The sequence below is a fragment of the Amaranthus tricolor genome, chromosome 10, assembly GCF_026212465.1.
Source record: "Amaranthus tricolor cultivar Red isolate AtriRed21 chromosome 10, ASM2621246v1, whole genome shotgun sequence".
Taxonomy (NCBI): Eukaryota; Viridiplantae; Streptophyta; class Magnoliopsida; order Caryophyllales; family Amaranthaceae; genus Amaranthus; species Amaranthus tricolor.
The window spans coordinates 288,952-308,369 of NC_080056.1; the positions used below are offsets into that span (position 1 = coordinate 288,952).

The following is a 19,418-nucleotide window of genomic DNA, read 5'->3' on the forward strand; positions in this document are numbered from 1 at the left end:
ATAAAACACAATTTCGGTTAGACTCTCATAAAACAATTTGTGAATACTATTTGATTAAATTTCACACAAATTAGATTTTAATCTTTGTTCCTCCATTCCAAATTCCTTGCAACATTTGCTTTTCTACGCATGTCAATGCACTATTCAATCTTTAATATCTCTAATTATGCATACTAAAAAATTATAAAAATTTAATATCAATAATGTTTGCATTGAGAGGAATCAAACAAAATCTCACTTGATTATGTTTAAACTTATTGATTAAAAATTAATTAAAAATTAAAAATGATAAATAAATAGTGCATAATTTCCTATATTGTAATTAATTTGGAACAGAGGAAATATAATTGACTTAATGAAGTCATAAATTTAAAACTTAGGCAGCATTGCGTGTAACATTGTTGTTTTATAAAGACCCAAAACGTTAACACTTAACAGTAAGTCAATTACAACAAGCAAACAACACTTCAGTATTCCCGCACAAATCGTCTCTTCTGGCAATTTAGAGGTTTATAAAGCCAGGGTTTAGAAGAGACCAGTTCCTAAGCAGCTGCAAAAATGGCGAGCACTAAAGTTCAGACGATTATGACCTAGCCTATTGTAGACTCATACTCTCTTTTTTAACTTCTTTTTGCCTTTCCTTCTTATTTTTTTCTTTATTTTTTTTATTTTTTTTGCAGAATCTGATCTTCAAGTTTCTTCAAAGCGTAAGCCTCAAATTCCTAATTTGAATTATTTACATTTATTTTTAAATTAAATTTCTGGATAAATGATTTTTTTTAATTTGAATTGTAGAAAGCTCGTATTCAGATTTGGCTATTTGAGCAGAAGGATTTGAGGATCGAAGGCCGTATAATTGTATGAAATTCCTTCTTATTAATTTTTTTGTAAGATTAATCACTGAATTTGCGTATTTCTCTTGTTCATTATTGGCTCCCTCATGCTTCATTTACTAGAAAAGAGAGAGTTGTGTCACATTAATTAAACGTTTTGGTTAAGCTATGTTTTGGTTCATTGAGGATACATTGAAATTATCTTGTATAAAGAAAAACTCGTGAGTTACGATGTTGTGTTAATTTCTAATTCTAAGATATAGTATTTTTGTTGGAAAAACATTTTGTCATGGTTATCAAACTTTTGCATTGGTACATTATTGAGAATGTTCACAACAGCAGCTGGACGACTTTATAGCTTTGACAATTTTATCAATCGAGTAGGCTTTGATTCACACAATTTTTGGATTTCAACAATGACATGTTGCTATCTAATATCTCGAGTAAATTGTACTTTTAGGCTTTAGTCATTTGTTTCTGAACTCACTTTCTATTTGGTATTTTCTTTCCTTGAGTGTGCATTTTGCGGTGATCAATAAACATATGCGTTGCTACATTATTGAGAATAGTTAGTGCAACAGTGAGGTAATTGTTTGCTCCGAAAGATTTGGAAATCTCATAGAATGAGAAGAGTCCTTGAAGTTGTTCTTTGTCATGGGGATCTTTTGAGGGTGATGCCTTTTGTTTGGAAGATATAAACTTAGATATACGTAAATAGAGTGGTTTAGGTTGCTTTGTTGGTTAGAAGGAACTGAATCAAATGTTATTATTTATTATGTATTCCTAGATAGTGTGATTTTGGGATGCAGGAGGTAAAAGGAGCCATTCCCTTCATATTCCCTGGGCCTTAATCAAGCTCCTGCTCAACAGTGTGGCAATTCCAATTTTCCCTAAATCTCTTCTGTTTGGGACCATGTGGAAGGAATTTTTTGAATGGTAAGACCTTGAGTATACTTTAACTAGTGCATTGAAACTGATTTTTTTGACAATGAGAGTACATGACCATTGTGATGAACTAGCTCATAGAGTCATCAACTATGTAGCGTGATATGTAGTTATGACCTCCTTTTTTGTGAAGCCATAATTATAAATGTCCTTTATGTGTTTAACCCCTACCCCTCACCCCACATGTCCATGTTGGATTGTCTAATCTGACAAATTGTCACAATGCTGGAACATTCTAATCCAGCCTGATAAGCATAGTGTTTTGGCTGGACTTGTTTGTCGGATCCTTGTATTTCGAATTGTTTCCGATATGACACATACCAGTTTGAGTAACAGCTTTTTTTTTTAAGTTTCCAGAAGATGAAACTTTTCAGATCTCTACAAAGACCCGTAAATTTAAATGTAATTGTGGAAGCTCTCGATGATGGTCTCTATGTTGAGCTTGTATAATCGCAAATGGCTGGAGATGTCAACTTTAGTGGTTTTTTTTTTTTTTTTTTTTTTTTTTCTTCATATAGAATGACTTAAATGTATTTTAATTTGGTAATGTTTAACTTTGGTCTTGAGTAGTAGTATCTCGAAAAGTTGTTAAATGAACTTGTATTTGAATTGAGACAATAGGTTGTGCTTGGAAATAATAGAGGGTGGATTAATTTTTAGTTTGGTTTTGTTGGCGACCTTTAGGTGCATCTCCAAATTAAGAAGTCAACTTGAGGGGTTCTTATTTTGTTCTTAATTGCTATTGTATAGTATGAGTAAAGTTTTAGGGTCACATTCACAATTTTGGACTTCATTAATGAAATGTTACTACATGATTCTTGAAAGCACTATACTTAGTCATCCTTTTTTATTTGGAAGGCACTGTGCTGGTTTCTTGATGTGACGTTAAAATTTTCTTGAAATTTTGCTTTGAATATGATAGTGTTCACCATCACCCTGGTAGTTATGTGGATTCTCTAGCTCGTAGCATTCTGTGCATTGTTTTCTTGACTTCTCATCTTTAAGAGCCGAGCATTAGTTTTGGAAGGAATAGTTAGCATTTGATTGAAAACGTAAACCACTGTTGACTCCTTTTTTAGAACCAACTGTACATTTAACGTAGAATCTTTTCCTTGTTTATTTCCCATGTAACCACGTTAATAGACTTGATATAGTTCTTTTATTTGCATCATTAATTCTGTGAATTTTCTGGTATCTGCCTACAATGATTATTTCTAAATGCCCAACACCATGACCCATATTTAAGTACTAGACTACTCGTCTGTCTAATGACAACTATTTACCTTGGTGACACTCCTTGATTGCATAATATATTAGTCGTAGCTCTACAATTGAGCCACTTACATTGAATCTTGTATCATACAACATCAACATCTTCATTGTGAAAAAATATTTAACACTCAATTGGAGGTCGCATTACTAGGGTCTAGGTTAATCTGTATCAGTAGGTAAGGTAGTTGAAACACCCATGTATTTGAAACATCTTGTGTATTGATTTATTTATAATTTTTATTGTCTTCTCTAGGGCTTTGACGAGTACATGAATTTGGTGTTGGATGACGCTGAAGAGGTGAATGTTAAGAAAAAGACGAAAAAAAACACTAGGTAAGTCTTTACGCTCAAATGAATTTTCCTTAACAAACTAGTTGATATTTGAGTACACTGTCTGATCATTGTTGCCTTATTCTTTAGGTAGGATCCTTTCGAAAGGAGACAATATTACGCTGATGATGAATACGTAAGTAAAGCTTGTTTCTTTTCATGTCATTTGGTTGTAGTTTTTTTCTTTTCATCTCCCTGTCATTCATCCTTCTGAAAGGAAGACGATATCTCTGTCATTTTGGTTTCTATCCTCTTTTTCAAATTAAGTGCTCACTCGGCTCAAAATCTGTGCAGGGCAAAGTGAGCCTCAGCTGCCCAGGTTATGGTGTACATGTTCAGAGTCTTTGAATTATTGGTCTGCAAGCCGTTGCGATATGCTCTCTTGCTGTAGAAGTTTTTGTGTTAAATTACTAATTAATTTGGTATCTATTACTGGCATTTGCCCCGCTCGGTGTAGATAGATTTTATCATGATGAGACTGAAGTAGTGGATCGGATGTTTTTTTCTTTCCAAATTTAGTGGCTTTCGTATTCATGTTATAGTAGAGGCTTGTAGAATCATTAATCGTAAGTGTTTGGGTTTGGGCATTCCCTAGTAGATTTATCATACAAGTCTTATTGATCATAAAAAGCTTTCATATACTCTACTATGTTTGATCAATAGGAACAAAACTATAAGAAACTTTATATTCACATAATTTCAAATGAAGTAAATTTTGGAAAAGTTCTGGTATAAAATCACTTCTCTTCATAGTACTAACTACTACTAAATTAGCTCAAAAATAAGACTTTTCACAAGAAGAGGACTTGGTTTGTAAAAATATCAATAATTTTACACTTCACTCTGTTGACATCATTTTCAATACACAAACTCTAATAAATTATCAATAGTATCTTTCATATGTCCAAAAATGTATCTTTGCAATGATTTTATATGTCGTGCTTCATATAAGATTGAAGATAACATCCACTAAGATATACAATACGTTTAAAGAAAATCATACTCCCTCCTATTTAGCTTATGTGTTCCATTTTTTTTTATGGTCAAGTCACGTTAATTGTCCCATTTCTATTTTTGGTATGGGTTTTTGACTTTTATGCATTTAGTAGCTTTATCTTATTTTCAATTATACCTTCCATTACCCATACTAATTTTTCTCCCTTTTAATTAATCAACATATCTAAATCTTAATTAACATACCCACCCATTAAACATTCCCTCCCTTTTTAACCCTAAAATCCTACCTATCCCCATTTCCCTTGCTGTTTTCGTATTCTACCCTTTAAGAACTCTAATTCTGGGTTGATGCTTCACCATCTTTTTTAATTTCTTTCATGTTCTTCTCATGGCAAACTCCAGTTCGCCCTTTAAATCCCCCTTGAAGAACCCTTAACTGCCATTAACCTCACTCCTGAAGATCCCTAACTCGACAATCAACTCACCCATGAAAAACCCTAACTCGCCTACTTCTTCACTTTTGAGAATCCCTAAATCCCTTACAAGTCGCCTTCTAAGATTGAGTTTAAGGGGTTCAATGATGGAAACCCTAGATTTGGACTGAAATCGTTTGAGGAAGAGTCTTTTGATTATTATGATGACTCAACCTCTGTTGAGACTGATCCTAAGTGGGGAAGAGAACTTGACTCTGAAGGTGAGCCCATTTACACACCTGAGCCTGATATGTATCCTGATCGTGAATATTCTTCCATTGATGCTGTTTTTTCGAATACTGATTGTGAAGATGAAGATTGGCTTGATACGCTTGGTCCTTTCTCAAGTGAGTTTCTGTTCGTGTTGGTGCATGTTGATTTTGACTGATGATGATTTTTAATTTAAACGTTTTTGTATGCATTTTATTTCATTGCTATGTATCTGTAAGTGAGAGCAGTTTTTAGCCACCATAAAATCGAACAAACGGGGTTTGGATTGTTTTCCAACGTTTTAAGCATAAAGATGTTCGATTTTCCACTCAATGATTTCAAAAAAATAAATAAGTTTACCTGAGAGTACTAAAACAACCAATTTTTTCATTAATGAATATTTGAATACAAATGTTTCATTGAATACAAATGTTTCGTTGAAAACAACATAAAATTTTTGTTGTTTGCATTTGAAACACCCCATGTTAAAGATCCCAAAAATATATCCAAAGTGAAAAGGAATTTACATTTGAAACATGTTGCTGTGTTGGTTAACGTTGTGTTGGCTGTTGTTCTGTGCTGTTGTTGCTTTAATGTGTGCCCCAAAAATATGTGTTGGTTGCTGTTTTGTTGTTCATATGTTGGTTTCTGTTTTTCTTGTTGAAATATTAAAGCTGTGTTGTTGTTCATTTGCTTTGTTGCTCCCAAGAATAATGAAGCTGTGGTTGAAATTGATTGTTGTTGTTTTCTGATAAATCTACATTGTCATTGAGTTGCATAGTCCCTTGATCAATCCCCCCTGCATAGCCAATCAGTTCCTCAAGCTGATTCATTTTATCTGTACTTAGCTTTGTGAATAAATGTTGAAGTGAATCAACAACCAGTTGTTTTTCAATACTTAGGTAATCTAGTAAAGTCCCTTCCCTTGTTGCCTTTGTTTTGTTCATGTGAGGAATGTGATAGTCAAATTCCCTTTGTCTTTTCATGACTCTATCATACAAGCTTGTAAAGTGATGAATACAAACCTTAAACATTGTGGACTTAGATTCTGAAATGCATTATTCACAACCCTAACTAATTGTGTTACATTGTAAGCAGCTTTTTGTAACACCCCGATATTTTCCCGATATTTTCTTCCCGATATATTTAATAATTAACTAGTAATATTAATTCTATATATATATTTTATTTATTATTGGGCTTGGTCATGAGATTTGCAATCCTTTTTGGCAATTAGAATTATTTGGACCCAAGCTTTTCCTTAACCCATCTTTTCTTTTCAAAAAAAAAAAAAAAAGAAAATAGGAGGGACTCTTGGTGGAGCTTGTAACTCCCTTAGGGTAAGGTGGAGCTTGTAACTCCCTTAGGGTAATGAAGGATCAAGGCATTAATCCCATATAATTAACCCTTCTTAATTCCTTAATCATTTTCATTTTGACATCCTTTTATTTCTAAAGTTTCCAAGGACAAAAAAAAAAAAAAAACATATCCTTTCAAAATTCCTCCTAATCCACATTCCTAACTCCATTACATTTGATCATTAGGTGTTTTCCTTTACAATTGTAAGTGTAATTCTTAATCTATGTTGATTCTTAAGTTTTAATTTAAAATTCTATGATTATTATATGCTTTATCTTATAATTCATGTTTAATTTAAGAATTTAAAATTTCATGTATGATTTTGGGATGTATTTTTCTATCTAAATTGATGAAGAATGTTTCTTTTTAGAGTTTTTAGATATGCATATATGTGAAGAATAGGATTGGTTTGTGTGATGGGTGATTTTGAAATTTATATATAAAAATGAATGTTCATGTAAAAAAAATGTGTATGGTTAAAGAAATTATTGTTGAACAAAGAATTTAATCTCAAAGATAGTTCATAAGAATTATATAAATTTGGTCATTGATATTTAATAGGCAATGTACCATTTGAAATTCATTTGTTGATGAAATTTTGGTGAATCCCGTAGGTTAGAAAAATGTTAAAAAAATCTGTTTTTGGAACACTTTTTGGCTTTGAAATTAGGTTAAAAATACTTATACTATGTTATAAATTATGGAAATTGGTACCCGGGGGTTTTGACGCCTTCCGGACGCAACGGTGAAGTCGGATTTTCAGTTTGACAGTTTTAAGTTGTGTTTCTGGACAGATTATGTATGTTGTCCTGTTTTGTGTGTTTACCATGTTATAGTATGTGATGGATGTTCATGATGTGTGTGGTATTCTAGGTGTGGGTGTAATTGTATATGTGTGTTATGGATGATTTGAGGAAAATGTGTATGTGTGCTTATTTCCCGAATACGATTGAACCTTGTAGGAAGTCGATTCGTGACCGGGAATTGATTAAGACGCTTGTGAATTGGTTATCTTGCTTAAGGTATGTACACGCAGCGTGGTTCGCATTAGTCCGATGTATCATATAATAATGGTATACAAAAGTAAGGCATGGATATATAGTACGGATAATGTTATCTTTCGAATAAATAATTTTTATACATTGTTTTGATAAGCAGAGGTAGTTAGACCTCACTAACCTTAAAGTGGACGTAGTATGACGTCAATTGGTGGAAATGAATTACTCGCGGTATATGGGGGCATTATGAGCCACCGCGGGGGTATGCATACTTAACCATAGGCACCGAAGTAAGGCGAGTGTCTATGGTAGAGACTTGCTTAGGGGTTAGCTCCCCCTAATGTATTGTCTCACTTATGGAGATTGGAGTGTACCGGCAGTATGGCTGGATAGTACAGCAGTATGGCTGACTAACCTTTATATGAAAATAATTATTCTTTATTAGCATGAACGAAGTGTACTTTTCTGCGAATTGACAGCTATTGAATTAAGTCTTCTCTTATTGTAATTAATTATTTGTTATGCGACGTTAGCTGACGTGTACTTTTGGTCTTAACGACCCTGCGATGATGTTGTTTCCTATCTGGGTAATGACTAGCAGTAAGTTAAGTTGCAGGTCTGGGGAGTGAGGATTGTCCCTTGGAGAAATAAACCGTTAGGATACAGAAGTCTTGATAAGAACTTCTAATAAAGTTTAAAGAATATTTGGTTTTATGAGGCGATTTTGTTCTCAAGTTGTAATAAGTTGATTTAATTTTTCGTTCTTATCCGCTGCTAAGAATTTCTTATATCTAGTAGTTCATAATAACACTAATAAAACTCGATCCGCAAGCTTCCCTTAATTTCAAATCCGTTTTTAACTGCCTTCTAACATCCTGGTTTGACTCGGACGATATACACTTGTTTTTAAAAGGTCATCTTCTCTTTTCGTACGATCCGAGTTATTCCGAGATGTTACAATTGGTATCAGAGCGGGAGTTTTATTTAGTGTTATTTATCTAAATTGATAGACTAACGCAAAAAAAAATAATGACGAGAATAAAGGGGTAGACATTAAGGGGATATGATGTGTTTTACTTGGTGTCTTTAAGCATGATGTTATGGATAATTTTGTTGTGTGCTTGTTAGATATTTTGTTGATGAATTATGATATTATTTGAGCTTGGAAATTGATTGTTCCTTTGCTCTTTCTTTCATTCGTGAGTCATGGATTACGAGCATTTTTTTTTATCTGTCTTGGATAAAGGAAAAAGACCTGCTGAAGGGGAAAGTAGTACCCTAGAAGAACCATGGAGAGCCTTAGTAAATGTACCAGTCTGGGCAGAGATAGAAACATTAAAAAAATTTGGGACAAGAAAGAAGGAGAGAGTGAGCTAGATTATAAGCGCAGGATGGAGATGATCTATAAAAAGTCTCAACAAGTTTATGAGGGAATAATAGCTGAGGGAATTGCTGAGTTGATTGAGAGAATTGCTCAATTGGAGCGAGAGTTTGATAGATGGGATAGAGGAATGGATGTTGTAGACAATGAGAAATGTAAGAATGCTGAGGCTAGTGGGGCAAGAGCTGAGATTGTTGAGGAGGATGTTCCAGTGGTCGACCCTAACTCAGTTCTGCAGATAGATTTTGATAAGGAGGATCCTGAGATTGTTGAGTTTGATATATGTAGCTTCACATTATCTTGTTGAATATAAATGTGCCTTGACAAACCTTGAGGCCATTTTGCTCTTATGGTTGGTAACACATTAGTTATAAGCATTGCTCTAATGTGCTCTTTCGTTATTGACTGTATTGACTTTGTTTCCAACTCTCCCCTCTTCCTGTTCTTCGAGGTTCTTTTCACTGGCTCCTGTGTAATAAATGACCATATTCCTATCTTACCATAAAAAAAGACATCACCAATAGTTGTAAATATTGGCTATGCGACAACACACATGAACATGATTTTGGGAATGAACCTCTTAGATTGACACTCTCTATGTGGTTGTACTTCACCCGGAGTTAGGTAATAAGTTTGTGTCTCTCGGGTTAGATAGAAATGTTTTTAATCTATGTGAACAACGTTAGTATATGGCTTAAACTTAAATGCATCATTTTGTTCATCATATTCACATTTAGATAATGCACAGCTTAATCTGTGTAGCTTGTTGTTTTCATTCAAAGTCGGTTTGATTGCGTTTGTGTGTTTTCTTATGACTTTGTTCTTCTTCCACCTACACACCGTTGTTTGTGACACCTCCATCTGCTTTGAAGCTGAATGCTGAGTACACTTGAGTTCATATTTAATGGCCTTAAACTTTTCTTCATCGAATTTGATTTTGTTTGCTGCTTCTCTGCGCACTCTCTTGCTGTTGAGGTTAAACACTGTATTGATATTCGTGATCTGCTTCTTCACTTCATTCCACAAACGTGTGATTGTTTTCCTACACACTTGAAACTCAGTCGCAAGTGCATTGATTGACTGTCTAGCACTGGTTTGCCCTTCTTATTTAATGCAAACAACAGCTTCTGCATTATTTGTGTTCTTTGTTGAGTACTTAAGTTTTTTGAAGGAGCCATTTTTTTAGATGGATGTGTAATAAATGGCTTGAGTTTGGTCTATTTATTGTTTCTGTTTTTTCATATAATGATTGATAATTTTTGTTGTTTTACATTTCATTTTTGGCGCCTAATACCCATTTATGGAAATTTATGCCCCTCCTATTTTCATTTTGCTGTGTGCTTTGAAATTTTTGTTGAATAAATGGCGCCGAACATCAATTTGGTTTTTCTTGCATTGGCGGCGATATTTGATTTCCTTACTTTTGGACATTTTAATTTGGGGTTTGAAATAAATTTGGCCATTTGGGTAATTTGATGAATTTTTTCAATTTGAAAATTTGGTTGTTTACAATTTGGTGGCGATTTAAGAAATTATTAATGCGTCATTTTTGGTAATTTGGAAAATCTGAAGTCAATGATCGCCAAAAAATTCGCACTCACATGATTAGTAACGACTGCAACTACACCGAAGCTGTTGAAGAATTGAGAAGGCTATCTGAGATACCGTAACTGATGTATTTAATTTTCTTTAGTACTTTTGAGTCTTGAGAAATTTATGTAATTTCCAAAAATTATTGTAAATGTAGGACTTAATTATGTAATTCCGGACTTAATTAGACGATCAATGTAATTTTGGCCTTGTACTCAAAAAAAAGTTCAGACTTTTGGTGCCAAAATATCAACTTTTAAATTTGGCTAGAAAAATGGTTGAAATTGGTGGAAATAATTAATTCCTTAATCCTTACATTAAAAACCCATAATATCACTCTCTTTCCTACCCTTAAGGTCCCATTTTGACTCTCCTTAAAGTTCGTGAAAAGTCAAATGGAACTTCTAAGCTGCATAAAAGGGAGTATTTTAAACCAATCATATAATGTTTCAATAGGCAACTTAACTTTGTTTGAACATTCTTGTTTACATGTCAATATCAATCAATTATCATGTTCGATTTGTGGTATATTTCATATTTCTATTAAGTTGAGTCGAATACCAATAGATACAATTAAACGGTTAGTTTTGTCGAAACAAAGAACTCATATACGCTGATACACATATATTTTACATGAATGGGGTTATTTAAAAAAGATACTTCATCCGTTTCATATTACTTGTTATGTTACAAGATAATACACTATTCATACATCACCCATATTTATGATTAATTTTTAATCTATAAATTAAAACATAGTGAAGTAGGATTTTATTTGATTTATCTCAATACAAAGATTATTAATATCAAACTCTTATAATTTTTTAGAAGTATTATACATAATTAAAGATATTAAAAATTAAATTAGAACATACCGCGTAAAAAGTCAAAAGATACGAGCAATTTGGAATGGAGACAACTCACAAACGCCTCTCATTGTTAATCAAACCGTGGTCAACTTCAATCAAATACTACTCCTAGGTTAATTTTAAGGTTAAATAATACTCCCTTCGTTTTTTTTATCTTCCACATTACTATAACGGGTAGTTTTAAAAGTTTTTCCACTTTAGAATATTTTCTATTTTTAGAAAGTTTTTATCCCACTTTTACCCTTAAAAATCCTCCATTTTCTTTTAATGTACCTCTCTTCTTTTATTTATAATTATATTTCTCTCTCATACTTTCAATACAATCATTACTTCACACCACTATTTAATTAATATAAAATAATACCCACTACAACCCAAAGATTCTATCTTTCTTAATATGTGTGAAAAAGTGGAAATTAAAAAAAAACGGAGGGAGTAACAGTTATTTGTAAATAACAACAAAAAGACAAAATATATATTATTAAAATAAATAAATTAAGATAAAAGATAAATTAAATTCTCAAAACCACTCCTTTAAAATTAGAATACTTAAGCACGATTTACTAGTTTCTTAAATAACCGTTATACATTTTTGGTCATGTTTCACAGAATTACATAAAATCATTAAAACCAGCGTTTAATTAAATTTTAATTATTTTATTATTTTTTCAATTTTTTTTTAAATTTTTTTTATCCTATAGAAAAGGACATCCTTTTTCAACACTTCCAATCCCTAAAAATTTCCTTCGACTGTAGAGCTCTCTCTCTATCTCCCATCGACTGTTTTTCAGGTACCTTTCTTTCGATTTCGTTCGATTTGGATTGATCCGATCTATTCTTCGTGTAACTTTTATTGTTTCGTCAATCTAGGGTTTATTGAGGACAAATTAAATGCTTTTTCTGTGTTAAATTAGCTGCAGTAATCCTCAATTGAAGGTTAATGAAATCATCTTTTTTGAGTTCTCAGTATTGATTTTTATGCTCTTCGTCATTGTTGGATAGATTCTTGCTACGTCAATACATGTCTCGATTTATATGATTGGTTAGTACTTGGTAACTAGGGTTTTTTTTGGGCAAGATGTTCTTGGATATGTTGTTTTGATTAATTGTTGTTGACTTGAACGACGTGATACTGTTATTGATTTTATTTTTTATTGGAAATTTGGTGATTAGGGCTTGATGGCTGATCATAATGCGGTGGTTGCTCGGCCCATTTGGATGAGACAGGCTGAGGAAGCGAAGCTTAAAAGTGAAGCTGAAAAAACGGCAGCTGCAAAGGCAGCGTTTGAGGCCACATTCAAGGATGTGGACAAAATTAAAGCCAAGGCTTCTGATTTGTCGTCTGATAGTGAAGATGACGGGGAATATCTTGTGAACAAGCCAATTGGGCCTATTGACCCTGCTAAGTGCACTGCCGCTGGGCCTGGAGTTTCTGGTGGATCGGCTTGCGCTCCGTGTACTTTTGTGTTGTCGGCCAAGGATTCAGATGGCAGAAAAATCCCTAATGGTGGTGCTCAAGTTAAGGTTAAGGTTACCCCAGGAGTTGGGGTAGGAGGTTCGGACATAGATGGGATGGTGAAGGACCAGGGTGATGGAACTTATACGGTTACCTATGTTGTCCCTAAAAGAGGAAATTATATGATCCATGTGGAATGCAATGGGAAGGCTATTATGGGAAGTCCATTTCCTGTGTTTTTCAGTGCTGGTGATTTTCTTACTTCATCTTTATGCTTGTATGCTATATAATTTGGAATTCTACAGCTTTAGTTGGTCAGTTTCAGCATGTGAAATTGATATATGCAAAACATCATCTTCAACCAGCAATAGAAAAATGGAACATATTAGTAATTTGTGGTAGTGAGTTAAGTGCCTTGGAATATGCAGTGCTTACTAATTAATAGTTATCACTTTGTTCAATATTCTATATTGCAAATGTGCAACGATGAAGTGATTTTATTGGAAGATCTCTTGATGCTTTGAGAACTCCCTTAAGGTACCTCATCTTATAGTTGTGGTTCTTAATTTTCACATTGAGGGTTGGCAAAATCAAAAGGGAGAGAAAAGTGAAGTGTCAAATTATGCTTCATTTGTGTTACTGTGTTTTTTGTTGATTTTACTGGGCCGTTTTGGCCAAGTATGACTCTTCTCTTGGAATAGATATAAGCTTGAATACTAAATTGTGATGAGCCATCTAGTTGTAAGTAAAAACACTTGGTTGGGAATTATTGGTTGTGCATCTTATGATCTTATCCTACAATACTGACAGTTGTGTATGTATTACTGTGTTACAGATTGAGTTTTGCTTAATTCTAGCTCTATTAGACTGTTTGTTTAACATTTTGATTCCATCTGACTGAAATACATGAGCTATATTTTTTTTTTAATCTTTTTACTGAATTTGCATATTTTATCTTTGACAGGAAGTTCGAATGGAGGAACGTTGGGTGTGGCTTCAACAATGACATATCCGAACCTTATTAATGCAAATATGCCAAACATGCCAAACTATGCAGGTTCTGTTTCTGGGGCATTTCCTGGTCTTGTTGGAATGATTCCTGGACTTACCCCTGGCCCTTCTGGAGGGGTGATGTTGCCTGGTGTAGGAGCTTCCTTGGGGGAAGTATGTCAGGAATTCCTTAATGGACGGTGCTTTAAAACAGATTGTAAATTCAACCATCCAATGCATAACTTACTCATGAGTGCAGTAGCTGCAACATCAAACATGGGAACCATGAGCCAAGTGCCAATGGCACCTTCTGCTGCTGCAATGGCTGCTGCTCAGGCCATCATGGCAGCTCAAGCTCTTCAAGCTCACACTGCTCAGCTGCAGGCTCAATCTACATCATCCAAAAGCTCTTCTGGTATGCCCAATTTCTCTTTGATCATCCTCATTTTTATTTATTTATTTGTTTGTTTTTTATTTTAACGATTATCATCATTGTCATTGTTATTTCATTTATCAGTATTATATCTGGATTATTTATCATCATATTCATGTTTTCCTGTGTACTTCAAACCACCTCTTTATGGAGACTGGGGGGTTCTTTTTAGAAGGATGGATGTTAAGAGCAAACATATGTGGAATATATATGTTTTGTGTCTTTTAGGAGACTAGAATTTGTTTGTCTGTATAATGATATTATGAAGGCTTCGCATTCACAACACTAACACCAACAATGCCATTAAGCCTTGCAATTCGCATTTTGGAACAAAATATGATCACCATGAATAGCTTTGAAATAATGAACAGCTTCCTAGCATTAGGCACCTTGGTGATCTGGTATAAAAACTACGGAGTAGTATAACAGGCCAATGTAAAGGGATTCTACATGTATTTAATATCATCAGTGAATCATTTTTATTGATTGGTTCATCTTATTTTCTGGCCTGTTTAGTCAAAATACTTGTTAATTCTCTCGTCTTTATATTGCTACCCCCTCCTTTTGAAGAAATGTTAAAATCTGCCTCATGTTTCTGTTGAATTATCCTGATGTTGCTAGCTGCAATGTGTAGATGCAGCTGAGATCGAAAAAAGAGCTAATGCGCTGAAGAAAACAGTCCAAGTTAGCAACCTTAATCCCCTTCTCACTGCAGAGCACCTAAAACAAGTTTTTGGGGTCTGTGGTACTGTGGTGGAATGCACCATTTCTGATTCAAAACATTTAGCTTTTATAGAGTACGGAAAACCTGAAGAAGCAACAGCAGCTCTTGCACTTAATAACATGGATGTTTGTGGTCAGCCCTTGAACGTTGAGATGGCTAAATCACTTCCTGAGAAGCCTGCTAATTTGGCATCATCCTTACCTATCATGATGCAACAAGCAGTAGCCATGCAACAGATGCAATTTCAGCAGGCATTGATGATGCAGCAGACAATGGCAGCACATCAAGCTGCTAGTCGTGCTGCTACGATGAAGTCTGCTACAGAGTTAGCATCAGCTAGAGCTGCTGAAATATCTAAGAAAATGAAGGCTGACGGATTTGTAATTGATGAAAAGGAACCAGAGAAAAATTCTAGGTATCTGTTACTTTGCAATCTGTTGAAAAATTTTAAGTATCTTGTTAATTGTTGCTTCCTGGTACAGGCTTCTGATTACCCCTGTAACCACAGAAATTGACGACCAGGTTCTGCTATTTTCCTAAGCGTGGATAGTTCTAGTGATTAGTGGTATATTCTCCCTCCGTCCACAAGATGTTCCTTTTTATTTTAAATGATAAACTCATGAATAAAAAGGTGGAACCTATCTTTGGGACGGAGGTACTCTAACTAGAATTGTGCCATGTAGTTAATGAGAGGAAAATTTTCTTGTTATTCTTGTGTTATGGACTCTTGGATTATAATTTTCTTGTTAGGTGAAGTTAAAGAGACATGTCTTTTAGCATAAGATGTTCACGAAAGTATCTCCCTTAGCCATCTTTTTTTTTTTTTTAATTGATTAAATGCAGTGGTTTTTTGTAGGGATTTTGTCTGGTATCTTTATAATTAGTAATTTGTTCTAGGCATGTCTTATTTGTTGAAGGAGGAAGGACCTAGATAAAGCCACTTTCTTGATGCTTTCCTTCCATTGATGTTTTGGCCGTTTCTATATGCGGTGAATCTTTTCAGCATTTTCATCTGCCGTGAATAAATTGCTGAGCAATGACAATGTAGAAGGTTTATGTGTTTACAACAATATTGAACTTAAACTTTTTTTGCAGATCCCATTCACCTTCTAATGCTAGATCAAGGTCCAAGTCAAAATCACCAATAACTTATGGTAAGAGAGGTCGATCTCGCTCTTTCTCACCGTCTCGTCAGTATCGAGACCGGAGATCAAGGTCCCCAAGAAGACCGCGTCACAGGTCTCGTTCATTTTCACCCCGTATCAGGCGTTCTCGAGATCATAGATCCAGGTCTCCAGTAAGATATCGACACTATTCAGGGTATGATTATGATAGACAGTCATACAGATATGGTAGTGATAGATATGCTAGGAGAGATTCAAAAGGTTCACGCGATTATCGAATGTCTGATTCTAGAAGGATTAAGAGTAGGAGTCCTAGTCCACGGGGGAGGAAATCATATCGAGATCGATCAGATTCACCAAAACCTCGTCGTCGTAGAAGTTCTGCTCACCGCTCAAAATCTCCAGGATATCATCAAGGAGGTAGGTCTTCCCCTATAAAGGATGATGACAGAAAGGCTAAGCAACGTCATCGATCTAGGTCTAAGTCTATTGAGAGCAGGCACAAGTCAAGTAAAAGAATTGATGAAAGTAAAGAGAATACAAAGCACCGTGGTAGAAGGCGGTCTAGGTCTGGATCATATGAAAATAAGCAACCAAAGAATGACAAGTTGTCCCCCCAAAGTTCAGATAAAAAATCGCCTATTCATAGAAAGCGCTCAAGGTCAAAATCATTGGAAACTAAGCAACGTTCGAAGGTCAAAGAAGGTGAGCCAGGTGATGAAAGAGAAAAATCAAAATGTAGGGAAAGAGGTAGATCTGGATCTATGGACAGTGAAGTTCATAAAAGGATGTCTTTACAATCAATGGATGAAATTAAATCTACAGGTAAAAGGAGTTCAAGGTCAAAATCTGTCGAAGATGATATTGAGATTGATGGAATCAAAAACGGAAGTAGAAAAGAAAAGCGGAAACGCCGTGACAGGAGGCGCTCCAGATCATTATCTACAGAACGTGAATCTCACTCAGGAGCCAAGTCCTCGCTGCATAGAGAGGATGATATAATGAATGAACATAGAAGAAGGTCAAGATCAACCTCTCAAGAAGGCAAAGAGAGAAGAAAAGACAGGGGAAGGGCTGATGATAAAATGGCCCGCAATAGCAGGAGTGTAAAAGATGATGCTGAGATGAGTTTGAGGAATTCAACAGATCCGATCGATGATACATCTTTCACCACCGACTCTGTAAAGAACCCTTCTACCATTGAGAGAAGTGACACTGGTACTGAAAATTCCAAGAACAGATCTAGTTGTGGTACAGAATCCTTGAATGAAGACTACGAGATTGGAGTGGGGCCAGAATGCTTGGTTGAGCAAGAAGGTGAAGTTTAACTTGTACTTCATGTTTTCTTGTTCTCCCACTGCCTCTCCCATCCCTAAGCTATCCCTTTTTTTATTGTCTTGAGGGTTGGGGGGTCGCCAAGGAATTTAAATATAAGTTGATAAATGTTTGAGAAGTACTGTCAGAAGCTCTCACTTTGTAGACTGGCTGATAAAATTGGGAGAAGGAAGTAAAGAGAGTGCAGGCAAAGATAAATGTATGCTATCCAAATCAAAAAATATGGACGACTGCTAAAATTGATTTACTAGTTCATGTAGTTAACCCTAATCTTTTGGGACTAAGGTTTTAGCATTGTTGTATCTAAACATGTACCAACATTCGGTTTGATATTTTTAGCAAGGAATTGTAATATTGCAATGTTTCATGATCTTTTTGCTGAAGATGTCAAATTTAATGGATTTACAGGAGAGGTTATTAAAGATTCTAGCAGACATTCTACTCATCCAGATTCTGTGATTCGAACTGCCCATGGACAAGATGGCTTTTATGTTGAAGACCATGATCAGCATTTAAAGTTGGAAAATGGGTTCTGAATCTCAAGGATTAAATCTTGCTTTATAATTCTTTACATGATAGTGACAATTTCTTTAACTTTGACAAAAGCTCGTCACAAATCATTTTGTCTAAGCTCTGAAGTTGCAAACGAGCGATGGCTTTTCTCTTTGCAGTTGCTTAAATTTTGTTTCGATGCTCAGAGGTTTCTGCCGATATTTGTTCTTCACACAAATTGGCCTTGCTGGCTTTATTTTTGCAGGTATGAAGGAGATGAGGTTTCTTGGTAGCCGACTTATGAAGCTTTTAATCCTCCTTAATGCAAATGTCAACGTCCAGTGTTAGTAGCATGGTTCTTTGATTTGAAGTGTATGTTAACTATCTCTTGCTAATGCAGAAACAAATACTTTGCAATATTATGTTAAGCACTATGTACTATCATGTCCTTCAATCTCTGGATTTGGATTGAGGCAGTAAGGATATTGTTGTTTTTATGTTGTTAGTATTAACTGCATAATAGAGAATTGCTGGGTCTCTTTTTTCTTTTGCCTTTGTGGATATGCTTTGTGAAAGTGCTGATCTTGATTCTAGACTGCTAATCTGGGATTGGCAAATTAATTTGTTTTCATTGCCTATATTCTATAGGTGAAGTGGAGTAGTTTTAATGGTATGCCCTTTTTTTCTCGCATGTCCTTGTTGCTGGGTGTCTGTTGAATCTCTTATGTAGTATTACTGATCATAAGTCTTTGTTTCCGTTTCCCTTGAGTTCTGGGTCTGTTACTTTTGATACACAGGTGCAGGTTCCACACGGAGGCTTCTGTTGGAGCTTTTCCTCATGGAATTGGAAGGACTTGTCTATGGTTTTGTATTGAGGTATGCTGTCAAGAGAGTGTTGCTTTTGTGTTAGGGGGCTATTAGGCATCTTTGAAGATTGCTTAGAAATATATATTTTTTGCCATTCCTCAATGATTGGCTTGCTTTTTTGGATTTTTTGCCTTCATATTTTTCCTTTTTTGTGTGTATAATCTTTTTAATTTTTTCTTTTTGGTCCGTCTTTCTTTTTTTTCCTTTTTTTTTTTTTCTCTTTCCCCAATTTCCAGAAATTTTCTCCATTATCTAAGCGATTAAAGCTGAGCAGAAGTTGATTTGCTGAGTCAAAGCTTGAAAAGGAATTTGTTGAGCAAAGCGATGCAGCTTGACTAGTAGTACTGTGTGTTTCACTGATTATAGTATATATCAGGTAATCATCTGTGTAGCATCCGAACTGGCAAACTTTATCGGTGATTTTGCCACATTTCTGAGTGAATTTGTAACAAATAGTCTGTCTATTATGTTTGTGATTGCTGTTCTTGGGAAAAAGTATGGGCCACCGGCTGTTATTTCTTTGCAAATTGACCATTATGTCAAAACTATCTCTTCTATGAAAAACACTTACCTTCTATAGCTGCTTCTTTGTAAAAGTCTTGTATAGACTTAGTATATACTATTTTAGCGTGTATCAACTTAATAATAGCCAGTAATTCCTAATGATTGTATTTTCATGTTAAAATACTTACTATTTTAGTAGTACACATTAAAATAGTATGAATCGAGTCCATACAAAAGTTTTTCCTACTTATAGCCAAATATTTTATGTGATTGCTG

General features: G+C 34.7%; 1 protein-coding gene and 1 pseudogene across 1 annotated transcript; both read left to right on the forward strand.

Annotated features, from left to right (window-relative positions):
* The first annotated feature begins 406 nt into the window (after positions 1–406).
* Positions 407–4,300, forward strand: LOC130825499 (uncharacterized; annotated as a pseudogene).
* Positions 4,301–11,905: 7,605 nt separating this feature from the next.
* LOC130825486 (uncharacterized) lies at positions 11,906–19,217 on the forward strand. Its single transcript, XM_057690738.1, has 8 exons — positions 11,906–12,008; positions 12,391–12,922; positions 13,638–14,078; positions 14,731–15,235; positions 15,916–17,261; positions 17,688–18,143; positions 18,569–18,647; positions 18,875–19,217. The coding sequence occupies exons 2-6, from the start codon at positions 12,397–12,399 to the stop codon at positions 17,813–17,815; spliced, it is 2,946 nt and encodes a 981-aa protein (XP_057546721.1). The 5' UTR covers positions 11,906–12,008; positions 12,391–12,396; the 3' UTR covers positions 17,816–18,143; positions 18,569–18,647; positions 18,875–19,217.
* Positions 19,218–19,418: the final 201 nt, after the last annotated feature.